This window comes from Xenopus tropicalis, chromosome 5, assembly GCF_000004195.4.
Source record: "Xenopus tropicalis strain Nigerian chromosome 5, UCB_Xtro_10.0, whole genome shotgun sequence".
Classification (NCBI taxonomy): Eukaryota; Metazoa; Chordata; class Amphibia; order Anura; family Pipidae; genus Xenopus; species Xenopus tropicalis.
Window position 1 is genome coordinate 68,201,696 of NC_030681.2, and position 19,569 is coordinate 68,221,264.

Genomic DNA, 19,569 nt, shown 5'->3' on the forward strand with positions numbered 1-19,569 from the left:
CACAATCACAGTGAAACAAAGCAGAAAACTAATCCTTTTTGGCATATCTGTGCACTGACAGTTCAGTGAGGGGAAACAATAAATACAAAACAAAAGCAGTTCAAGTTAATCTGGAAAGAATATGTTTGCTGGCCCTAAAAGCAATGGAAAAAAGTTTATGCAGCGCTCTTTTCTGTCTGCAGAAACACGCTTTTTTTTCCCCCACAAGTTATCAAACATATTATTTACCCAGACTCTGAACACCAAGGAGGACCAGCAATATCACATGAGCATTTGACAGAACCTTTAGTTTTTTTTAAGTTTTACTAAATACTGCTGAAATTCTGGCCTGTATTTTGACGGCAATGTGTTTTTTCAATAACAACTGTCCCACAAGCATGTTTCACTGATGAAAAGCTCTAGTTGAGATTCTTGTAAATCTCCCAATTTCCAATCTTCATTTCACAGCTAAATGACAGAATCTGTAGAATAATGTGTCACTGATACTTTGAATACCACTGCGTAATGGGTAGGTGGAAAATTTGTGGGGGCCAGTAAGAATAAACCAGTCTTCTATAAGACATCTTATATTTCTGCAGCTAACAAGCTTATGCTAGGAAAATATACATAGAAATCTATATTAAAGTTAGTAAAGTTTTTTTTTTCTTTTTTGAGATAAAGTTTTGTAACTTCAACCCCTCTGTTAAGTGATTCACGGATATTTGGCAATAGATAAAAGGGAACAAAGACGGGGAGTATATTTCTTATCTCCAAACCATAGACGCGCCCACTGCAGATGAAAAGAAACTACTTCATCAAGCTCAGCACATCAGCAAGCTCTCACCTCTAATTATGCATTTGCAAATGTAACTAGAGAAGCACTAGACTCCTGAAGAGTAGTTTTACCATTTACCACTCATTTAGACTTGTTCTTGTTTACACTAATGAAATAAAAAGAAAAAAAATAGCTGTGTTTGACAAAAATGAGTAATTATAAAACTGGCAGGGTAAAGGAGTAGCATAAGGATGGTAGCTGATCACTCAATCCCAGTGCCTTTACTGCCAGGCTCTCTCCTGTTTATAGTCGTATCCCTTATTTTATGCCGCTATAATATGCAGCCTTTTTATCTGCTCTTCTACTCACATTTTATAAAAATCCAAATCAAGCTGACCCGGTCCGGAGAAGGCACTAAATCACATTGACCAACAAGCGGCTTTAACTTCTTTTACATAAAATGTTGAATTGGGAGCTGATACAATAAAAAATAAGAAGCATACCAATATTATAAACATTTGTAAGTACTCACCAGTTTTCTCTGTTAAGGTTTATACTACCACTTTTGGTGGTTTAAAGGGCAACCTAACTATGCTGTACACTACTGTCTGACAATTTAAAGGGTAATTCTAATCAGTGGAGGTGGTGTTAACAACATAACTAATATAACATACAACATATAATAATGTAATTACATAATATGTAACATAACTAATTTTCAATAAGAGTGTGACACAGAAGGTGTGTGTCAAGTTACTACTACAACTATATTATCTTTCTTTGCTGTCTACTCCTGAGCTTCCTTTAAAAGTGCTGGTTCACAGTACTTGGATTTATTGCAAGATATACCAGTTGGAGAATGGATTTTATGAACCGCTAAAAGAGTGAACTGCAGGGACCCTGTGAACTTTTTTCAAATTGGACCATGCAAAAAGGAACCATGTTTATTGGCTACACCAGCCCTTCCTTCCTGTTTGCTTTTCCCTCATAAGGCTGTTTGTGGGTATGTAAGGCTAGAATATATTTTTCTCTGCTTCGGGAATTTCTACTGTAAAAAGTGTTTCTTTTTAAGAGTTTAATAATTGCCTGACAACAAGCTAATGCAATACTATTATACCCTAAAAATGACACAAAATAAAACATTAGTAACACATTTATAGAATAGTGTAAATAGGTGATAACCATACCCTTATTTAATAATGCTTTTTTTAAAAATGCATTTAAAACAAAAGAGTCCTCTCCCTTTTGGTGTGATGCAACATACTGAGAACATACTTGCCAAAACTGAGAAAAAGTGCAGTTTGTACAAATTGGTTTGGCTGTTTATTTTTTCCAGTCAGAAATTTAAAGGCAGAGAAACAACAAAATAACATAAAAGCCAGAGATCCACACTTAAAACTTACAAGTCTAACAATGCTGAGATCATGTAAAAGCCTTTATTATCATAAAAATTGCTCATCAAATTCATTGCCATGCAAAAGCACACCCAGAAAAATGCCTTAATATGGAACCTGACAACAACAGACCTCTGCTAAATGGTGTTTGTCCCCCATATGTTCCAGTCTGCTGAACTACACCTGCATAAATATATATATATATATATATATATATATATATATATATATAACAAGAAACCATGACCATGAATGGAGGATCAAGATTTATTACTCTATAAAGATAAAAAAAAACAGATCTATATCTGAAAACATAAAATGTTAGGATAATTGGAGAAGAAAAACTGTTCTTGATGAGTAAGAGAACACCTACGTTGTCAGACTTACAAAACAAACTAATGACTTAAAATAGAAACAGAATGAGGAGATATGCAACATATTTGTCTTGCCACAACTCAGCCTTAAACAAGCAAGATGTTTTCTTTCAAACCAACGCTGCCAGTCTGTTACTAATTCTCCAGCTGTTCACAGGAACAAGACCCTGCAGAGCTCCACATCTCAGTAACAAATTCCAATTTTCTCCAGAACCCTGCCTCCTCCCACAATTACAGCTTTCAGGCCAAAAACCAACATGAGTTGGAGAGGTTATGACATACAAGTAGGTAAACTTTACAGGATGTAACAGAGTACCACTGAAAAAAGTCAAATCTTGCCTATTTATTCATTTTAAGAAAAACTTACTTTTGGTAGCTATTCGTACACACTGAATTTTGGTTTCCTGTGAAAAAATATAAAGTAGAATTGTAAGAAAATATTTTTAGCATTAGATTAACAAATTGCAACAAATTAGATTAACAAATTGGTATTCTATAACAAAATTGTAATCAATAAAAATAACTAGTAATGTAAATCTGCAGTTATATATAGTTTATTTTACTGTTATCTAAAAACACATTTGGAGTGCCAGGAGAGACGACAATGTGCTGATTCTTTTGCCAGAAGTTTTAATAACAGTATAAGATAGTATTGCTAAGTACAACTTTATGGACTTTGCAAAAACTGACACTTAAACTATTTTATTGTTCTGTCTATATTGGCCTCTGTATTGCATTACAGGTATGGGATCCCTTATCCAGAAAACCCGTTGTCCAGACAGTTTCAAATTACAGAAAGGACATCTCGCATAGCCTCTATTATAAGCAAATAATTTTTAATTTTTAAAAATGATTCCCTTTTTCTCTGCAACTATAAAACAGTACCTTGTACTTGATCCCAACTAAGATATAAGTAATTCTTATTGGAGGCAAAACAAGCCTCTTGGGTTTATTCAATATTTAAATGATTTTTAGCAAAGTTATGGAGATCCAAATTATGGAAAGACCCCTTATCTGGAAAACCCCAGATAACAAGCATTCTGGATAACAGGCCAATACCTGTACTAGCTATATTATGCCCTAAGTAACTATTCTATCTTAAAGTTGAGGTACCTTTCTTAATATATACCACATGTATAAATACAGTATAGACAGTATATTTTAATGTATATAGAATACTATGTATTTCCCTAAAATGTGAAGTGCATACTTTGTTTTCACTTCTCCCACAATACCTTAATATCTGTTTAGGACTAAATGAAAATGCTAGCCTTAATCCAAGTTGAAGGTGAAATTGCTTCATGGGTCTCTAGTAAAATAAAAGATTGTAATGGTTCAATATACATCTGCTGTTGCTGCTCATACTAAATCCTTGGCCTGCACCTGAAAATTTTATCTCCCAACTACTGAGATCCATATAATCATCAGCAAGCGAAACTGTAATCATTTACATATACATGATGGCCTCTATTTCCAAAGGGTCAGCTGAGACTATTACACAGATATCATTTGCCACAATAAAAGCACCCAACAACAAGGCAAAAACATCTTCAATTTTCTCTTGGTTATACACATGCAGGTTAACACTCCAGCTATCAATCTTACTGCTTTATCCCAGCAATTTTATGTAATCCCCAGACACCTGGCAGTATGACTTTATAACAAGAATGCTGTGATCTCCAATAGGGCCCTACTTATCTAGAGTAAGATTCTTAAATTGGATTTTAAAGCATCTTGTGTTATTTCTGTGCGTGCTGTGACTTCCGCCAATGCAGTTTAGACAAGAAAGTCATTCAGCTGTGGCAGCATGGGCCTCAAACCAACCTGCTGATTTTTGTAACTGGAACTCGTTAAAGATTCAACTTCCTGTAGAGCTGCTTTCAATAGTAGCTATATTATTATACAAGCAGGAACAACCCACTGGGGTTTGCCCAACATCAGAAAACAATATGGTTCTCATATTTAGAGGCACATTACATTCTTAAATCAATTTTGGCTTTTGATTTGTTAATACCTCAAAATAAAAATATTTTTAAAATCTTATTTTCTGACTAAAATACATAGATAACCTAAAATACCACTTCAGCAGTCCCATTGCGTTAGAACATAACTACAGCCTCCTGACCACATGACCTCAGCCAGAAGTTAATAATACAGATCTCTGGCAGGGATGTTATACAAGGTTTTATCTAAAGAGAGAGCTCAGCCCATGTAATAGTAGTCTGCCACAGTTTGCATACGTGGGATACACCTGCATCTGACCTTGAAACCGGAAGAGCTAGCAGAATAAAGAGGGATAGACAGCCTTTGGTGCTTCAACTCTATTGTCTCTTTAGGTTCTCGTTCAGCAGCTAAAGTGCCTAAGACTGCATGTCCTAAAATTACAACCATCTCTAACTTGAATGTAAAATATTTTATCTCTTTTGAAGCAAAATTTGGTGTGGTTAAATAATTGATCACAAAACTTACCTTTTCAACACTGCTTACTGCCTGAAAGTAGATGTTATAGCCTTTGCGTGGAGCCAGTGGTGGATTCCAAAATCTCAGATAAGTCCTGTTGTCACCCACAGTAAATGGGGCTGCTTCTGGAAGGTTGGAAGGAGGAAGTTCAGCAGCAAAATAATAAGGAGAACCGACAGCACCTGCATTGTTGTAGGCCACAGGAACTTGATAGCATTCCATTCCCCCGGTCTCTCTTTTTGTCCTTTGGTTATGCATTTCTTCCACAACAATCTGGTAGGCACTGTAATGCCAAAACACAGAAATAGTATTACATAAGATCTGTGTAAACTAGGGATGTGAAATCTGCAGCCATTAGATGAGGTTCGACCACACATTTATACATACATATAAATTTAATTCATTCGGTAAAAGACAACACAATCTTTTAGAACTTTAGGGTATACAAAGGGCAGCACAAATACTGTCATATAGTATTGTCTATTACACTTACATGTAATTATGTATAAACATAATGGAAAACTGACACAATAATCTTTTACTTATAAAGAAATGTTTGGAGACAACTCAAATACTGTGGCAATTTTAACAATTTTACAGTTAAGAACAGAATAAAATGTATTAATAGGCATTACAGTTATTTCTTAACAGTAGTTAAGGTAGTTTTATTTGTGGTCTGTTTATTTTTCTGCTCATTTAGCATCTCCAAACATGCAGCTCATTGAGTGATTTGGCTACCCAGCTGGTGTGCTGAATAAGGCAGATCTGATCATTTGGCTCCCGAACTAACAATCCTTGAGCCTCAGCAGACCCATCAGGCAAACATTAATTTAGTTTACCAAGAGGATTTTTTGAGCCATCCCATTACTTTTCAGGCCAAACTCCAAGCACATATTGTTTGTGGAGGCTGTCATTTTGGAGTCATACTGTACATTGCCAATAAGCTGCTGACTTGGAAGATACTGATCTATATATTGCCAGAAAATACCCTATAATTGATAACCTGTTATTTGAATAGAAGAAGAGGTATCTGTATGCCTCTATAAATTTTTCTCAAGGGTGCTAGTAGCTGTAGTCCAGAGAAGAATGGAGGCTACATAAGGGATATCTTAGACATCCCTGACTGCCTTCCTTAGGTGGGTCCACATCTGAGAATATTTATAAGTGAGCTTAACATGTGGTAATGTGCCAAATTATTTGTTCTACTTAAAAAGTATGAAATACACAAAACTAAACTAAGCAGCTGTCAACTGTAACCCCAAGTGAGGGTCACTTGAATACCCATGAACTGGCAGATACTTCTGTTTGGCCTTAGGTATGAAATCTGCACATCTAGACTTGTGCTTTATAAATATACTCATAACAGAGCAAAGTAAATGTATATGGGAGAATTAAATGATATACCAATTGATCACTGAAAGGAACAGACTCTGGCCTGGGTGTTCTTGAGAAACAGTTTTTGATGTTCTTGAGACACAGTTAAAAAAATGGTTTAGATGAAATATCTTCTTAAAGACATACATTGGTAAAAAATGTTATACTTTGTTTTTGTTGAGTCTTTAAAGCTTGCTCCGGGATTATCATTGGGGCTTATGAAAAATGAGCTTACCAGTCTGTATTTCTGTTACTATCAAAAATTCTTTGTAATACTACAAATAGTGATGAGTGAATCTGTCCCTTTTCACCGAAAAAAATAAGCGAAATGCTATTATAAATAAATGTTAATAATAATAATTTGAAAATTTAATGAGTTAAAAAATATACACAAACAAAAATCTGGTTTATTCAAAGCATAATGTAAAAGCTATTCTGATTGTTAATCCACACCAGGCTAGCAACTTCTCTCCACAAAAAAAAAAGTTGGAATTAAAAAAAATTATATAAAAAATATCAGTTGTTAAAATTGCATTTTCTACTGGATATTTAAAAATGTTTCTTAAATTGTTAAGCAAAATTAACTCAGGCAAGTGCTACAAAAGAACATCAGCCTATTACTCAGACATGCCCTAAAGGCCAGTAAAATCGGAATATTAGAAGGCTCCTTATACATTTAAACAATATGTTTCTTGATCAAATGCCAGATTCTGAAAATGAATGCAAAAAATGCAGCGCTCGTTTACAAGAATTGGCGCACTTTGTGTAAGCATAACCAAAGAATATCATATATTTAACGAATAAGCCCTGCTATTGGTTTCTTTTTGTTGTGCATATTAATAAATAAAAGTGAATACAGCCCACCTAATATATTATCCTTCTGTTTCATGATAGCATTTAAAATGTTCTGAGAGAGCAGGCTTTTTGAGGGGTAAAACAGATGCTAATACAGATACCTTTAAAATCATTACACACTGCAGCACCATTTTTTTCCATTTTGACAGTATACTTGTAGGCCAAAAACCTGAGTGCCCTAGCATTTACAAAGGACTCATAACAGATTAAGCTTTTAGCCTGATGTTTTCATTTTTTGTGTGAGCATTTCCCTCTGAAATGATATTATGGGAGGCTCAAATTCAGGTCCGAACATAATGACTGCCTGTGGGCTCTGCTTAAGGCAGCAATTTGCAGTTGTCATATCATTAGAGATAGAGAGAGCTGACAGGCTTCTCCACCTCCTGACCTTGCTGCAGCTTCCCCAGTATCCTGGCTCAGAGCTACGCAGATCGAAAATATAACTGACATACTGCAAAACAGGCACAGATGGACAGAAATCTGTCCACTGTACTAAAATAGACTGCCTTGTATATCTACAGTTGCTCAAGACAAAGTCATTAAAAATATCTGCAGCAGATGGTAGGTAACCTCACAAAAATGATGCGTTGGACCTTTTAAAAGGAAAAAACAGTATTATATTGTAAAAAAAAGATTTAGAAGTTTACACAGGTATGTTTTCACACCCCTAAATAATATTTAAAGAAGTCAGCCAACTACTTATCCATATGTTATCAAAATACAATTGGCTGGTGGCGGCTATATCTCTGGGTGTATACCAGAACTAGTCAACCATCTGACATGTTACACATTTCCTATCCACACATAAATTACATATATTAGTCTGTGTGAGGTTTACTTTGTGATATTTAATATTGTGTGCAACATTTTTCAGAAAGGGACCCAACTTTTATAGTTGCACTTTTGACTTTCTATATGCTTTAAAAAAAATTTAATGAAACACCAGTAGGTTACAGGGTGCAAAGACCTGGCAGACTTGCTTCCTTAGTTTAAAATAAACACACAAATGACTTTTAGGTTTGAAGTTCTGCCAGGTTTCACTGGTGAAATACAACCCAACTTCCCAAAAAAAGTTGAGACATTGTTAAATATAACTAAATAGAGAATGGGATAATTTTGAAAACATTTCAACCCTATATTTAATTACAAATAGTACAACGACAACATATAAAATGTTAAAACTAAGGATTTCAGATGCTCAACAGTTTGGGGTCTACCCAGCGGTAATGAACTACAAATACCAGGAAAAAATACAGAATCTCCAGAATTGAACTACACCCAGAACAAGGCAAAATGAATCCCAAAAAGCCTTTATTAAATAATACAGCAAGAAACTCTTAATAAAAACACACACAATTAAAACCAAGTATACAAATTAGGTCATGGGCTCCTAAAAATAATCAAATATGTAAATACCTGTTCACAGCACCCATATATTACTGGGGATAAAACATGTGTGTCATTTAGCGCACATCACTATCAAAGTGCATCAAATAAAATGTAACAATGACAAAACCCAAAAAGGTTGTCCCCATGTCTACCTGACTAAATGGCATGCATATTGTTCAGGCAAGACATAGATCCTAAATATATTCTCTTCACCACTAGTGATGGAGATTGGATTCACAGTGAATTTCCGTGTTTTGCCATTGGCGGATTGTTTTGTGAAACGGGCGCAAAAATTTGTCACGGAAAAATTTGCAGAGTGGCAAAAAATAAAAGTTGTGCGTACATTTTTTTTGACGTGTGCCATTTTCCAAGTTTCATGAATTTGTTCCTGTTTTGCGAAACTTTAAAAAGTTTTTCAAATTTTCCAATGAAGCGAAACAGGACAGATTTGCTCATCACTATCCACCACCATTGGTCAGTTAACCAGGAGTCCATGCGTCCCAAAAATGTTTAGCCCCTAGACTCGTACTACGAAGCCATGCTGTTGTAATACAAACATAATGCAGTTTCTCATTGTCATGTCATGTAAAAAAAACAAATAACAATAAGACCTTCCCTAAAAGACATAATCTGGATGGCAGCATGTTACTTCAAAACCTGTATATATCGTTTAGCAAGATGCCCATGCCATGTGCACTAATGCACCCCCATACTATCATGGATGCTGGTTTTGAACTGTGCATCTTAAATGAGCTTGGGCCCAGAAAAGGCGGCAGTGTTTCTGGATCATGTTTATATATGGTTTCTTTTTTACATACTAAACTTGCATTTGTGGTAAACTGTGTTCACAGACAATAGTTTTGGAATATTCCTGAGCCCATGCAGTGATTTCCACTACAGCATTGTGTCTGTTTTTAATGCTGTGCCATCTGAGGGCCTAAGGATCACAGACATTCAATATTGGCTTTCACCCTTTTCTGGCTTCTATGAATCTTTTAATGAAATAATGCACTGCTCATGCAGTGTGTCACATAGTGATACCCCTCTCCATCTTTACTTATAAGGGAACCAACTTCTCTGGAATCCCCTCTGTTTAGCATTTAACAACTTTTCCAGTCAAAAGTTGCCCCTGTCCCAACTGTTTGGAAATGTGTTGATGGTAGTGATAAGTAAATCTGTCCCATTTCACTTTGCCGAAAAATGTGGAAAACTGCATGAAACAGTGGAAAAATTCGCAGTTAAAATTCGCAAAACGCAGTTAACGCACAACTTTTGTTACACACACAACTTTTTTTTTTTTTTACCTGTGATGTATTTGACTTGACTTTTTTGACACAACCACAAGTTTTTCCTCACTCAGCAAATTTTTTTCATGCCAAATTTTTGCGGGTGTTTCCCAAAAAAATCAGCCAGTGGCGAGATTTTTGCAGCAAATCCATGCCTGGCGAAAATTTAGTTCATGCATGGAATATGCACATACATGAACACATATTATGATACATAACTGAAGATATGTATTTTATTTCAGCTTTTAGATTAATGATGTTTTATGATAGAGCACCCTGGTATATAACAGAAGTGTCTTTGGCAACCAACTGGTGATGCATTATGTCCTCCAAAGGCTAATTAAGTAGTTTGGTTGGGGAAGGTGGGTCATTATGAAATACAAAAAAACTGATCAAGAAACCTTTTATGCAATATGTAATTATAAAAAATGTAAAAAGAACCAACACTTTCAACAAAGCTTTTTTTCAAATCAGTTCTATGTACCTGATTGGAGCACCTTTGGCTTGTGCAGGTCTTAGCAGAACTGTGATAGTGGTAGCAGTTTCATTAAGTGATGCATCCACACCTTCATAGTCTGGTAATGTAGGTGCTAAAAGGAAAAAAAAGTAAACTTGGTACAAAGAACTTATGATTTGTACATTCAAGCAAAAGATCTTGAAACAAATACAACCAAACTATAGTCTAATGCAAACACTCACAGACAGACTTATACATAGTAGTAACTCAGTAAGTCTAAACCAATTATAGGAAGTGATTAATGTAAATGTTTGGCCTTTTCTCATTATGTGCAAGGGGCAGGAGGCTACCAGTGTAAAGCAATTACTAAAGGAGAATTGGGGAGGGGAATTAGCCCTTTTTTGCCAGGGCTTTTAAGGAACTAGTTAAGTTACTACATTTACAGTTGAATGCAAAAGTGTGGGCACCCCTGGCATAAAAAAAAACAACACACAGGTATGGGAGGTGTTACCTGGAAACCCATTATACAAAAAGCTCCAAATTATGGGAAGGCCATCTTTCAAAGACTACATTTTTATCAAATTATTCAAACATTTAAAAATTATTTCCTTTTTCTTTGTAATAATAACACATAACCCATTACTTGATCCTAAATAATATATAATTCATCTTTATTGGAAACAAAACAATCCCATGGGGTTTATTTAAAAGTTTAAATTATTTTTTACAAGACTTAAAGGAGAAGGAAAGGTAAAAACTAAGTAAGCTTTATCAGAAAGGTCTATGTAAATACAGCCATATGCACTTACAGTAATGCTGCACTGAGTTCTCTATCAAAAGAAACACAGGATTTCTTGTCTCTTTTTCGTAAACATGTTTACTTTGGTATGTTTATGGTTTCTGCAGAATAAATATATTGTTCTAGGTGGCACTAATGTGGCAAATCTACTGGCAGTAAAATGCCAAAATAACTTTCCTTCTTCTTTAAGGTATCTTCTCCATAAAATATCCCTTATTGGGAAAGCCCCAGGTCCCGAGCATTTTGGATAATAGGCTCCATACCTGTATTTGCAAATGTTAATGCAATTTTCTTTTTATCCCTTTTAAATACACAAGCTCAAACAGGAGCCTGTAAGGGATGCAATAAAGAGAGCTACTTGTTTTTTTTATATTCACGTCGTGGAAGCAGTAGACCATCATCTGTAAGAGATATTTGTAAAGGTCCCCATACACGTTAAGATTCGCCACCTACGGGTGGGCGATATCGGGGAGCGTGTAGGCTAATTCAATCATTTGGCCCTGGGGCCAAACAATCAAATTATATTGGCGGTAATGGGGCAGTCTGTTCGGGGACCGCATCAATGAGCTGATGCGTTCCCCCGATCTGACTGGATCTTCTAACCTGGCCGATCGATATCTGGCCAATTTCAGGCCAGATATCGGTCGGGAGGCCCCTCATTTCTGCCCCTACACGGGCCGATAAGCTGCCGAATCGGTCCAAGGGACCGATATCGGCAGCTACAATTGGCCCTTGTATGGGGACCTTAAGACTACATGTGTATTTCCTCATTCCTATAGACACCAGGAGCTATTGGGAATGGACATGTCCAAGATTTTGACAGTTATTGGAATCTCCTGTGACCAGTCCTCCATGCTGCCGGTGTCTGTAAGGACTAGGGGCCCCTTTCGTGCCCTTTATCAATAGCAACCAATTAGATCTTTGCTTTTGTTTTCTAACTTGTAGGTGACCATTCAATTTTAATTGCTGGTCGGTATGGGCAACATCACCTGTGATGTTTGTCTCTAATATTAATGAATACACCCCCTAGTATATATGGAGTATGTGCCAGTGAAGGCAGTTGGAACAAGTGAGCACATGGTGCGCACACACACATCCGTTTAGGGGTGCTGGAGGTAGCTGGCCAAGGGGCTTATACTGGGGCCATTTAGGGATCATAAAGGTTTGGACAGTTTGGACCAATGCACCATGGCAGTCAATCTGACCCCAAAAACATCATTCCACAATACAATTAGGTTGCTTTTTGGCAAGCTTCAGACATGCGTTGACACTGCTTGTTTAATGCCATGCTATTTTAAGGTCACTGTTATACAGAACGTTATGGCAACCACATGCTGTGTGGCTTCATTTCAACAGCAGGATGCAGGCAACTTGTTAAAACAAATCATTTAAAATAGATAAAAAAATACTGCAAAATTACTTGTTTTGGTGTAGTAAATCTTTGGAGAAAGTTAAACTTTCAGAGGGACTATTATACCAAACACAAGGCCGAAGTAAAATAGGAGTGGCTTAAAAACCATAAAAGGTGAAAATCCTGCAAAGGCTCATTTAAAATCCTGGTCTTAACCCAGAACACTCTGTGGGACTATCTGAAAGTTGAAGTCCAACTTTCAAATGGAACTTTTAACAGAAAAAATTAGTGGATTAAACTGAACAACCTGTGATACATCAGATTTTTAAAATAAGGCAAAATAAATTTCTATCTATGTGCAAAGTTGGTGGGCGCTTACCACAAAAGACAGCTGCAGCTAAATGTGGTTCTACAGTACTGACTGGATGAAGGGATGTTGAATACCTATTCAGCTACTTATGTAACAAATTATGCTTTTTTCTTGAAATAACTTAAACGGACAGTACAGCCCCTTCTCAACATGATTTCAATGAATAGGGCCTGTGTTGAACATACTTTTTGCGTATTGTTTTAATCCCATGAAATCCAATGTTTTTGCTATTTATATAGGGAACCTAAAGCAACTCCATGTGTGGTCCTTGTAAGATAAGAAATGAAATATAGACAAAACCTTAAAAGCTATAAAATGTTTGGTATTAAAACAATAGGCAGAAGCCTGAATTTTCTGAACTCATGCTAAATACAGGGTATACCGCCCCTTTAAATTGAATTAATTTTTAATTTACCACAGTAAAATAGTGATCCACAGCCCTCTATAGTCTATACTATATTCTTGAGATCAAAATAATAGATTAGTTGTGTACATGTCTTACAATATTTGGATAATCAGTGCATTTTTTGGCCTGTTAAAGCCTATACACACCTGATATGTTGGTGGTAATGTTGACTGCAGTTGCTGGCCCAAATCCTTTCACAGTACTAGCTCTTATGTGGAACTGGTAGGTAGTCCCTGGATGCAGCTGAGAAAATGTGTGGTGGGTGCTGTTCCAGAGTTTGGTAACAGTTTGAGGAGGGCCAGCCACAGGGACTGCTGGGTCAAAAGACCTGATGCTGTTGTATTTCACCTATTAAAAGAAGAATATTTGTTAAAAAAAAGACAAAAATAAATAGTTATTAACTTGTGCTGTATCATTTTAGTTTCATTTTAGTTCTTCAGAATATGGTTTAATTTAAGGATGCTTCAATAAGCAACAAACACATAAATGAATAATAAAAAAACTGCAAGGTTTTCAACAATAGGAAGTGATGAACAAGCTCAGAGTCTGCATAACATTCATTATGAAACCCACCCAAGGGCTCCGACATTTAATTAACAGTCGTTTATTTCGCAGCCAGACAACATTTTCCACCAGCACTGTATACAATATTTGCAAATTAAAAAGGTAGACAAACCTTACAATAGGAGATTCCACAAGCAAATGTAAATAATGTAAACATATAATTATAACAAAATATATTAAGAAGAAAAAACTCGGCATAAAAAACACCCCTCCCCCCCCAAAAAAAAAAAATCATAAAACATATTGGCTATATCCTGACAGAATAAAAATTATTTGTGCAGTATCTCAAAAGTCTTTTGGCTCATCACATTATAATTTTTAGCAGCTGAACTGCACCTTTCTGTTTAAAGGGACAATTTAAAACACCTTACTATTTGACTAGACAATATTTTCAATAATTGTAATAACTGTATGCTAGTCAACAGCTTTAATTTTTTTTTTTTTAAAGGTAAATTAATTAATGATAGGGAGGCATTCTCTCTAAAGGTCCCCATACACGGGCCTATTATAGCCGCCGATATCAGTCTCGATTTGGCAGCTAATCGGCCTGTGTATGAGCACTGCCGTCGGGACTGCCCAACAGATATCTGGCCTGAAATTGTCCAGATCTCGATCGGGCAGGTTGAGGACCGCATCAGCTAGTTGATTCGGTCCCCGGACCGACTTTGCCTATGCCTGTCATTATAATTTGATAGTTTGGCCCCAGGGCTGGTTGGAGTATATATTTTATCTTCCTGCTTAAGAAAAAACAATATGGCACATGGAAGGAAACCTAATGTTTCCCATGCAAGAAAGCAATGTTAAAGGACAACCCTTATTTTTATTAGGGATGCACCAAATCCAGGATTCAGCCAAGATTTGTCCTTTTTCAGGATTTCAGCCTTTTTGGGCAAATCCATGCCTCTGGACCAAACGAATCCTTAAAATCACATGACTTTCTGTCACAAACACGGAAGTTGAAAATTTTTCACCGCGCGCATAGTGCATGGTTCTCTTTAATTCTTCCTTATCCTAATTTGCATATGCAAATTAAGATTTGGATTCGGTTCACTATCCAGCCGAATCGTTTGCAAGGGATTCAGGGTTTGGCTGGATCCTAAAATAGTGGATTTGGTGCATACCTAATTTTTATATTGTCATATTGTGTTCCCATCGTATACTCAGTACTGTGCCCTTTATAAAAGTTCAATAACCTCAACAATATTTTAGACTACCTAACATGAATGATTATAGATATTATTTTAACAGACGAAAAAAATGTTTAAAGATGTTCTACTAGACTTTTTTACCTCATATATAGTGATGACACCATTTGGCTCCAACGGTTCTTTCCAGTTCAGAAATATCTTGTCTTCAAATGGGGAGCCTTTTAATGAACTCAAAGGGACAGGCCCAGGAACTAAAGAGAAAATCAGTTTTCACTTTTTGTACTGGTTTCTCGAGGCAAACAGTATAGTAATGAAATAAAATAAACACTGAGTTGCAGTATTTTCATACAAACATATTGTTTTACAATATAATAAATTGAAAATAGTCTGTTATTGTGATTAGATAATGGGAAACCCAGCCCCCTCCTCAAAAACAACTTTATCATTTATATTTACACCACCACCATATAGTCATTTTATAAATGCAATGCATTAGCACAATGTTATTTTTAAGTGAACAAAAATGTATATGAAGGTGTCTACTGGTGGCTTTAAATCACATGTTAAAGGTGCTAAATTGCAAAGTAACATTTTAGACCAGAAACACAATGATACAATACCTACTTTGAATACATTCTGAGTTCTGGTTTTCTTAATATGATGTTAAATGAAACATTGCCATATTTTATTGTCACAGAACATTGGATATAATTTTGTTGATGCTGGTCACCAGAAATAAACATTTTCATGTCAAAGTGACATCTTTGCAAAGTGATTTAAATGAATTACAGGTATAGAATCCCTTATCCAGTAACCCATTATCAATAAAGCTCTGAATTATGGGAAGGCCATCTCCCATGCAATACATTTTAAGCAACAATTCTAATTTTAACAATTTTTTCCTTATTCCCTTTAATAAAGAAAAGTACCTTGTACTTAATCCTTACTAAACTGCATGAATCCATATTGGTGACAAAACAATCCTAATGAGTTTATTTAATGTTTAAAGATTTCTTAGCAGACTTTTCGATGATATAAAAAGTTTTTTTTTTTGTGTTTATCAGTGTAAACAAAATAAAATCCACTGTCAAGGAGGATTAAACACACTGAATTTAAAATGGCTCCCTTTTCTCTGCAATAATAAGACAGTACCTTGCTGCATAAATCCATTTTGGTGGTAAAACAATTCCACTGGGTTTATTTCATGTTTAAAAGTTTAAAATTTAATGTTTGAAATATTACTTTAGTAGATGCATTTCAGAGATTTAAATTGCAGAAAAAAAAACCATTATTCCATATGTAGGTGTGGGTCTACCAAATATACACTTGGAACATAACATTAAGGGTGCAGGCCTGTAAAGTTATAGGCATGAATGAAAATTGTGACACTGAGTACCAGAAGTCTAATAAAACTTGCCTTCAGAAACTGATGACATTGTTACAAATATCTGCCTTAACATAATTCAGCTACCAGCTAGGCTTCAGGGTGATATGTGAAGAATCTATATTACCTTTTTCATTATCTCCATAAAAGCCTAGGTTGCCTGCTGCCCAGAAAAAAATTCAGCCAATTTCTTGTGCCAGATTTTAGTCACAGACAAGTGTGTGATATTTTAATACATTTTATTGCCGACCCCATCTCTTAAATATGAAATCCCAGATGTATAAAACACTTCTAAAAAGCTCTTGGGGCTATTACTACGGGTTCACAAAATTTCATTTGTTCTGTTTGTACAAAAGTTATAGTGTTGTTCCTTTAAAGATTACATATCATTAAAGGGGTTCTAAGGCCCCCAGGGATGTAAGACCAAACCCTTATTATCAAACAGGTTCCACGAAATTGAAGGGTTCTGTAGACCAGAGGTGTACAGAAGTGCTGCCAGGCTCCCATGCTACGCTCCCCCCCCCCTCCATCCCCGCTCACATGTGTGCATCTACTGCCTTCCCGGGCTGCACACATGCTCTCAGAAGAAAAGTGGCTATAGAGGAAGCTGACCCTGTGGTCCAGGCCCCCTTGTCCCCTGCGACCACGGGCTCTGCTTCCTCTATAGTTATGCACCTGCTGTAGGCCAAATAGTGTTAAAATGCACCAGTGCAGCTGCCATTACCAACCAATCACTGTGTTATTTCAACTATTTCAAGTTAGAAACACGTTATTCTTATAGAGAGACTTATTGAAACAGAGAAAGGTTAAAAAAAATGTTAAATCAAATTAAATATTTTTACCAAGATTGGATAAAAATAGTAGTTGTGTTAGCAAGAGAATGCAGCCTTCTATCCAAACACCACGTAGACCACTTAGATGGTAAGCTCTATGAGCAGGGACCTCCTTCTTACTGTGTATCATGGCACACGGCACTTATTCCATGTGTATTTATACTTATTATAACACTTGTCCTCCCTGTGTGTAATTGTGTATACTGTACAGTGCTAGGGTACAGTGCTGTGTACCCTTGTAACGCTTTATAAATAAAGTTATACATACATACATACAAACACAGGCAAAATTAACAGCATACTAACCATCTTCATCAGTCTGAATTATGGTTTCTTCACTTTCCTTTCTTCCCTCAGGGTTAGTCAGGATCATCTTTAAGCTAACATTTGTGTAAGGTGGGAGATTGTCAACCACATGCTGGGGAGCCTTGGGGTCCATGTCAAGGCACTCTGCTTTATTCATGCCATGTCCTCGATAGTAGTGATAGCAAATGGTAACATTGAAAGTGTGGCAGCGAGTGATGTTGTAACCAAGTGACTCCCAATCAACTGCAATGCGCCTGGATCGTGTTTCAGCAATCTTCAGGGTTTTAGGTGTTCTCATAGGCTCTATAAAACAAATGGGAAATAACGTTACGGCACATGAAACACTTTGAAGCATCTAAACTCAGATAAAGAAGAACCTAATTATCCAGCAAGGATTCAAATTCAAAAGGACCATAAAACTGTTAGGGGATTAAGTATACTGACACAAGTTTATGGTAGGCAGTTGCCCCTGCTAGGGTGAGTTCCATTCACAACCAGTTTGACTGTCCAAACCACAAATAGAGCTGCTATACAAATAATTAATGTTTAAACATTATGCCATGAAGCTACATGTTATATGACGCATAAGGAATTTTTGGGACAATAAACTGCTAGGTAATACTATTAAAGGTGTGCACCACACTAGAAACTGACAGAGTAATGTGCAGAGCTTTGGATAGATAAGTACTGGTTACTATCTATAAACTTGAAATTATTGCTTCTATTCATAATACACTGCTGGAGCTGATTCAAAACTCAAGAACATGACACCGAATAATGCAAATGTTAAATAAATGGTTATATAGAGCTTGCTTTCAATAACTGGGCTTCTGCGGTGAATGATGAGGTTATATAATTTACTGTATTTTGCATTTATTTTGACAGCAATATTCAGTTTGGGGGTACCGCAAGCTTAAAGTATTTCAACATGAATTAGGTAGGGACAGTTTCCTTGAAATTGTGCTCTTGTGATTATATGTATTAGCTGCTAGCAAACTATGCATCTTAAATTGCGCTTTTCCATGTGACCTTTTGATAAGTAATTTCGAACATTTTCTCCTGTGCAATTTAAAGTGAAGGACTCTGGCACTGGTATTGCTGTTATATTCTGCGCTTATATGTTTGATGCATGATGTAAGATTTTGGAGAGGGTCTTGAAGTTCACTTCTTATGTTGGTTTGATGTCCACTACTGATTAGCATAAACTCAAAACTCAAGAAAAAGTCATATGTCACTTTACACAGACAGAAAAAACATTAAGTATAAATAAAAAAAAATATTAATATAATTCCTAAACATCTGACATACAATAAGTGTTGTCTTTTCATTTATTTGCTTATTAAAATCTTTGGCAACTTCAAACAGCTATTGCTAGAGTGTCCCGACCCGCCATGCATTCAAACAAGCACTTGCTAATGTTTCTGATTGCTGGGCTTTCGCCGGCCTCTTCATCGGAGTAATAAAAAACAAAATCAAACACTCTCTGCAGGTGCTGTCCAATCACTCGCAGCTGCAATGCTGACAAGATGTCCCCCCCTAAAGGTATAATGCAGCTGCTGTTTTCTTTCACCCCCTGCTGTCTTGAGATCTTCCCTGCAGGTTTTAATCAGTGTTTAAGATCCAAAGACATTAAACAGAAAATGTTAACTAATAGCGCAATCCATTTTAATGGTGCTTGGAGAAGATGCATCATGATGCGACAGGGAGGTCATACAGCTGCAGATCAGAATGTTTTTTTACCTCAAGTGAAATAAATGAGCCAAAACATTACTGCAAAAAAAAAAAAGAAAAGTATTAAGATCCAAGAAGTTTTGAGGGATTTTTTTTGCAGTTCTGTTTTGTTTCCTGCTTGAGGTAACTGCTCTGTTAAAGTCACAGTCATGCATAAACCCAGACTTTTGACATTTACCGCTGTTTACCACCAACTCTAGTCTTTACACTAAGAAAGTAATCTACAAATTAAAAACAATGAAAGACAGCCTGCGCTGTACCAAAAGTGAACCAGTTTCCTTACTACTCCCGTATATTTTATTTGTATCATATTAAGCAACACATAATTTACACA

At 36.1% G+C, this 19,569-nt stretch overlaps 1 protein-coding gene across 20 annotated transcripts in view; it reads right to left on the reverse strand.

Annotated features, from left to right (window-relative positions):
• Positions 1-19,569, reverse strand: part of ptprk (protein tyrosine phosphatase receptor type K) — a 272,356-nt gene that overhangs the window by 70,818 nt on the left and 181,969 nt on the right. For all 20 annotated transcript variants that reach the window (XM_031902319.1, XM_031902315.1, XM_031902316.1 and 17 more), the window contains exons 8-13: positions 17,505-17,807; positions 15,123-15,232; positions 13,416-13,617; positions 10,371-10,476; positions 4,992-5,265; positions 2,890-2,926 (exon numbers count right to left, since the gene is read on the reverse strand). In XM_031902319.1, coding sequence (XP_031758179.1) covers positions 2,890-2,926; positions 4,992-5,265; positions 10,371-10,476; positions 13,416-13,617; positions 15,123-15,232; positions 17,505-17,807 — 1,032 coding nt within the window. The remainder of the gene's footprint in view (positions 1-2,889; positions 2,927-4,991; positions 5,266-10,370; positions 10,477-13,415; positions 13,618-15,122; positions 15,233-17,504; positions 17,808-19,569) is intronic.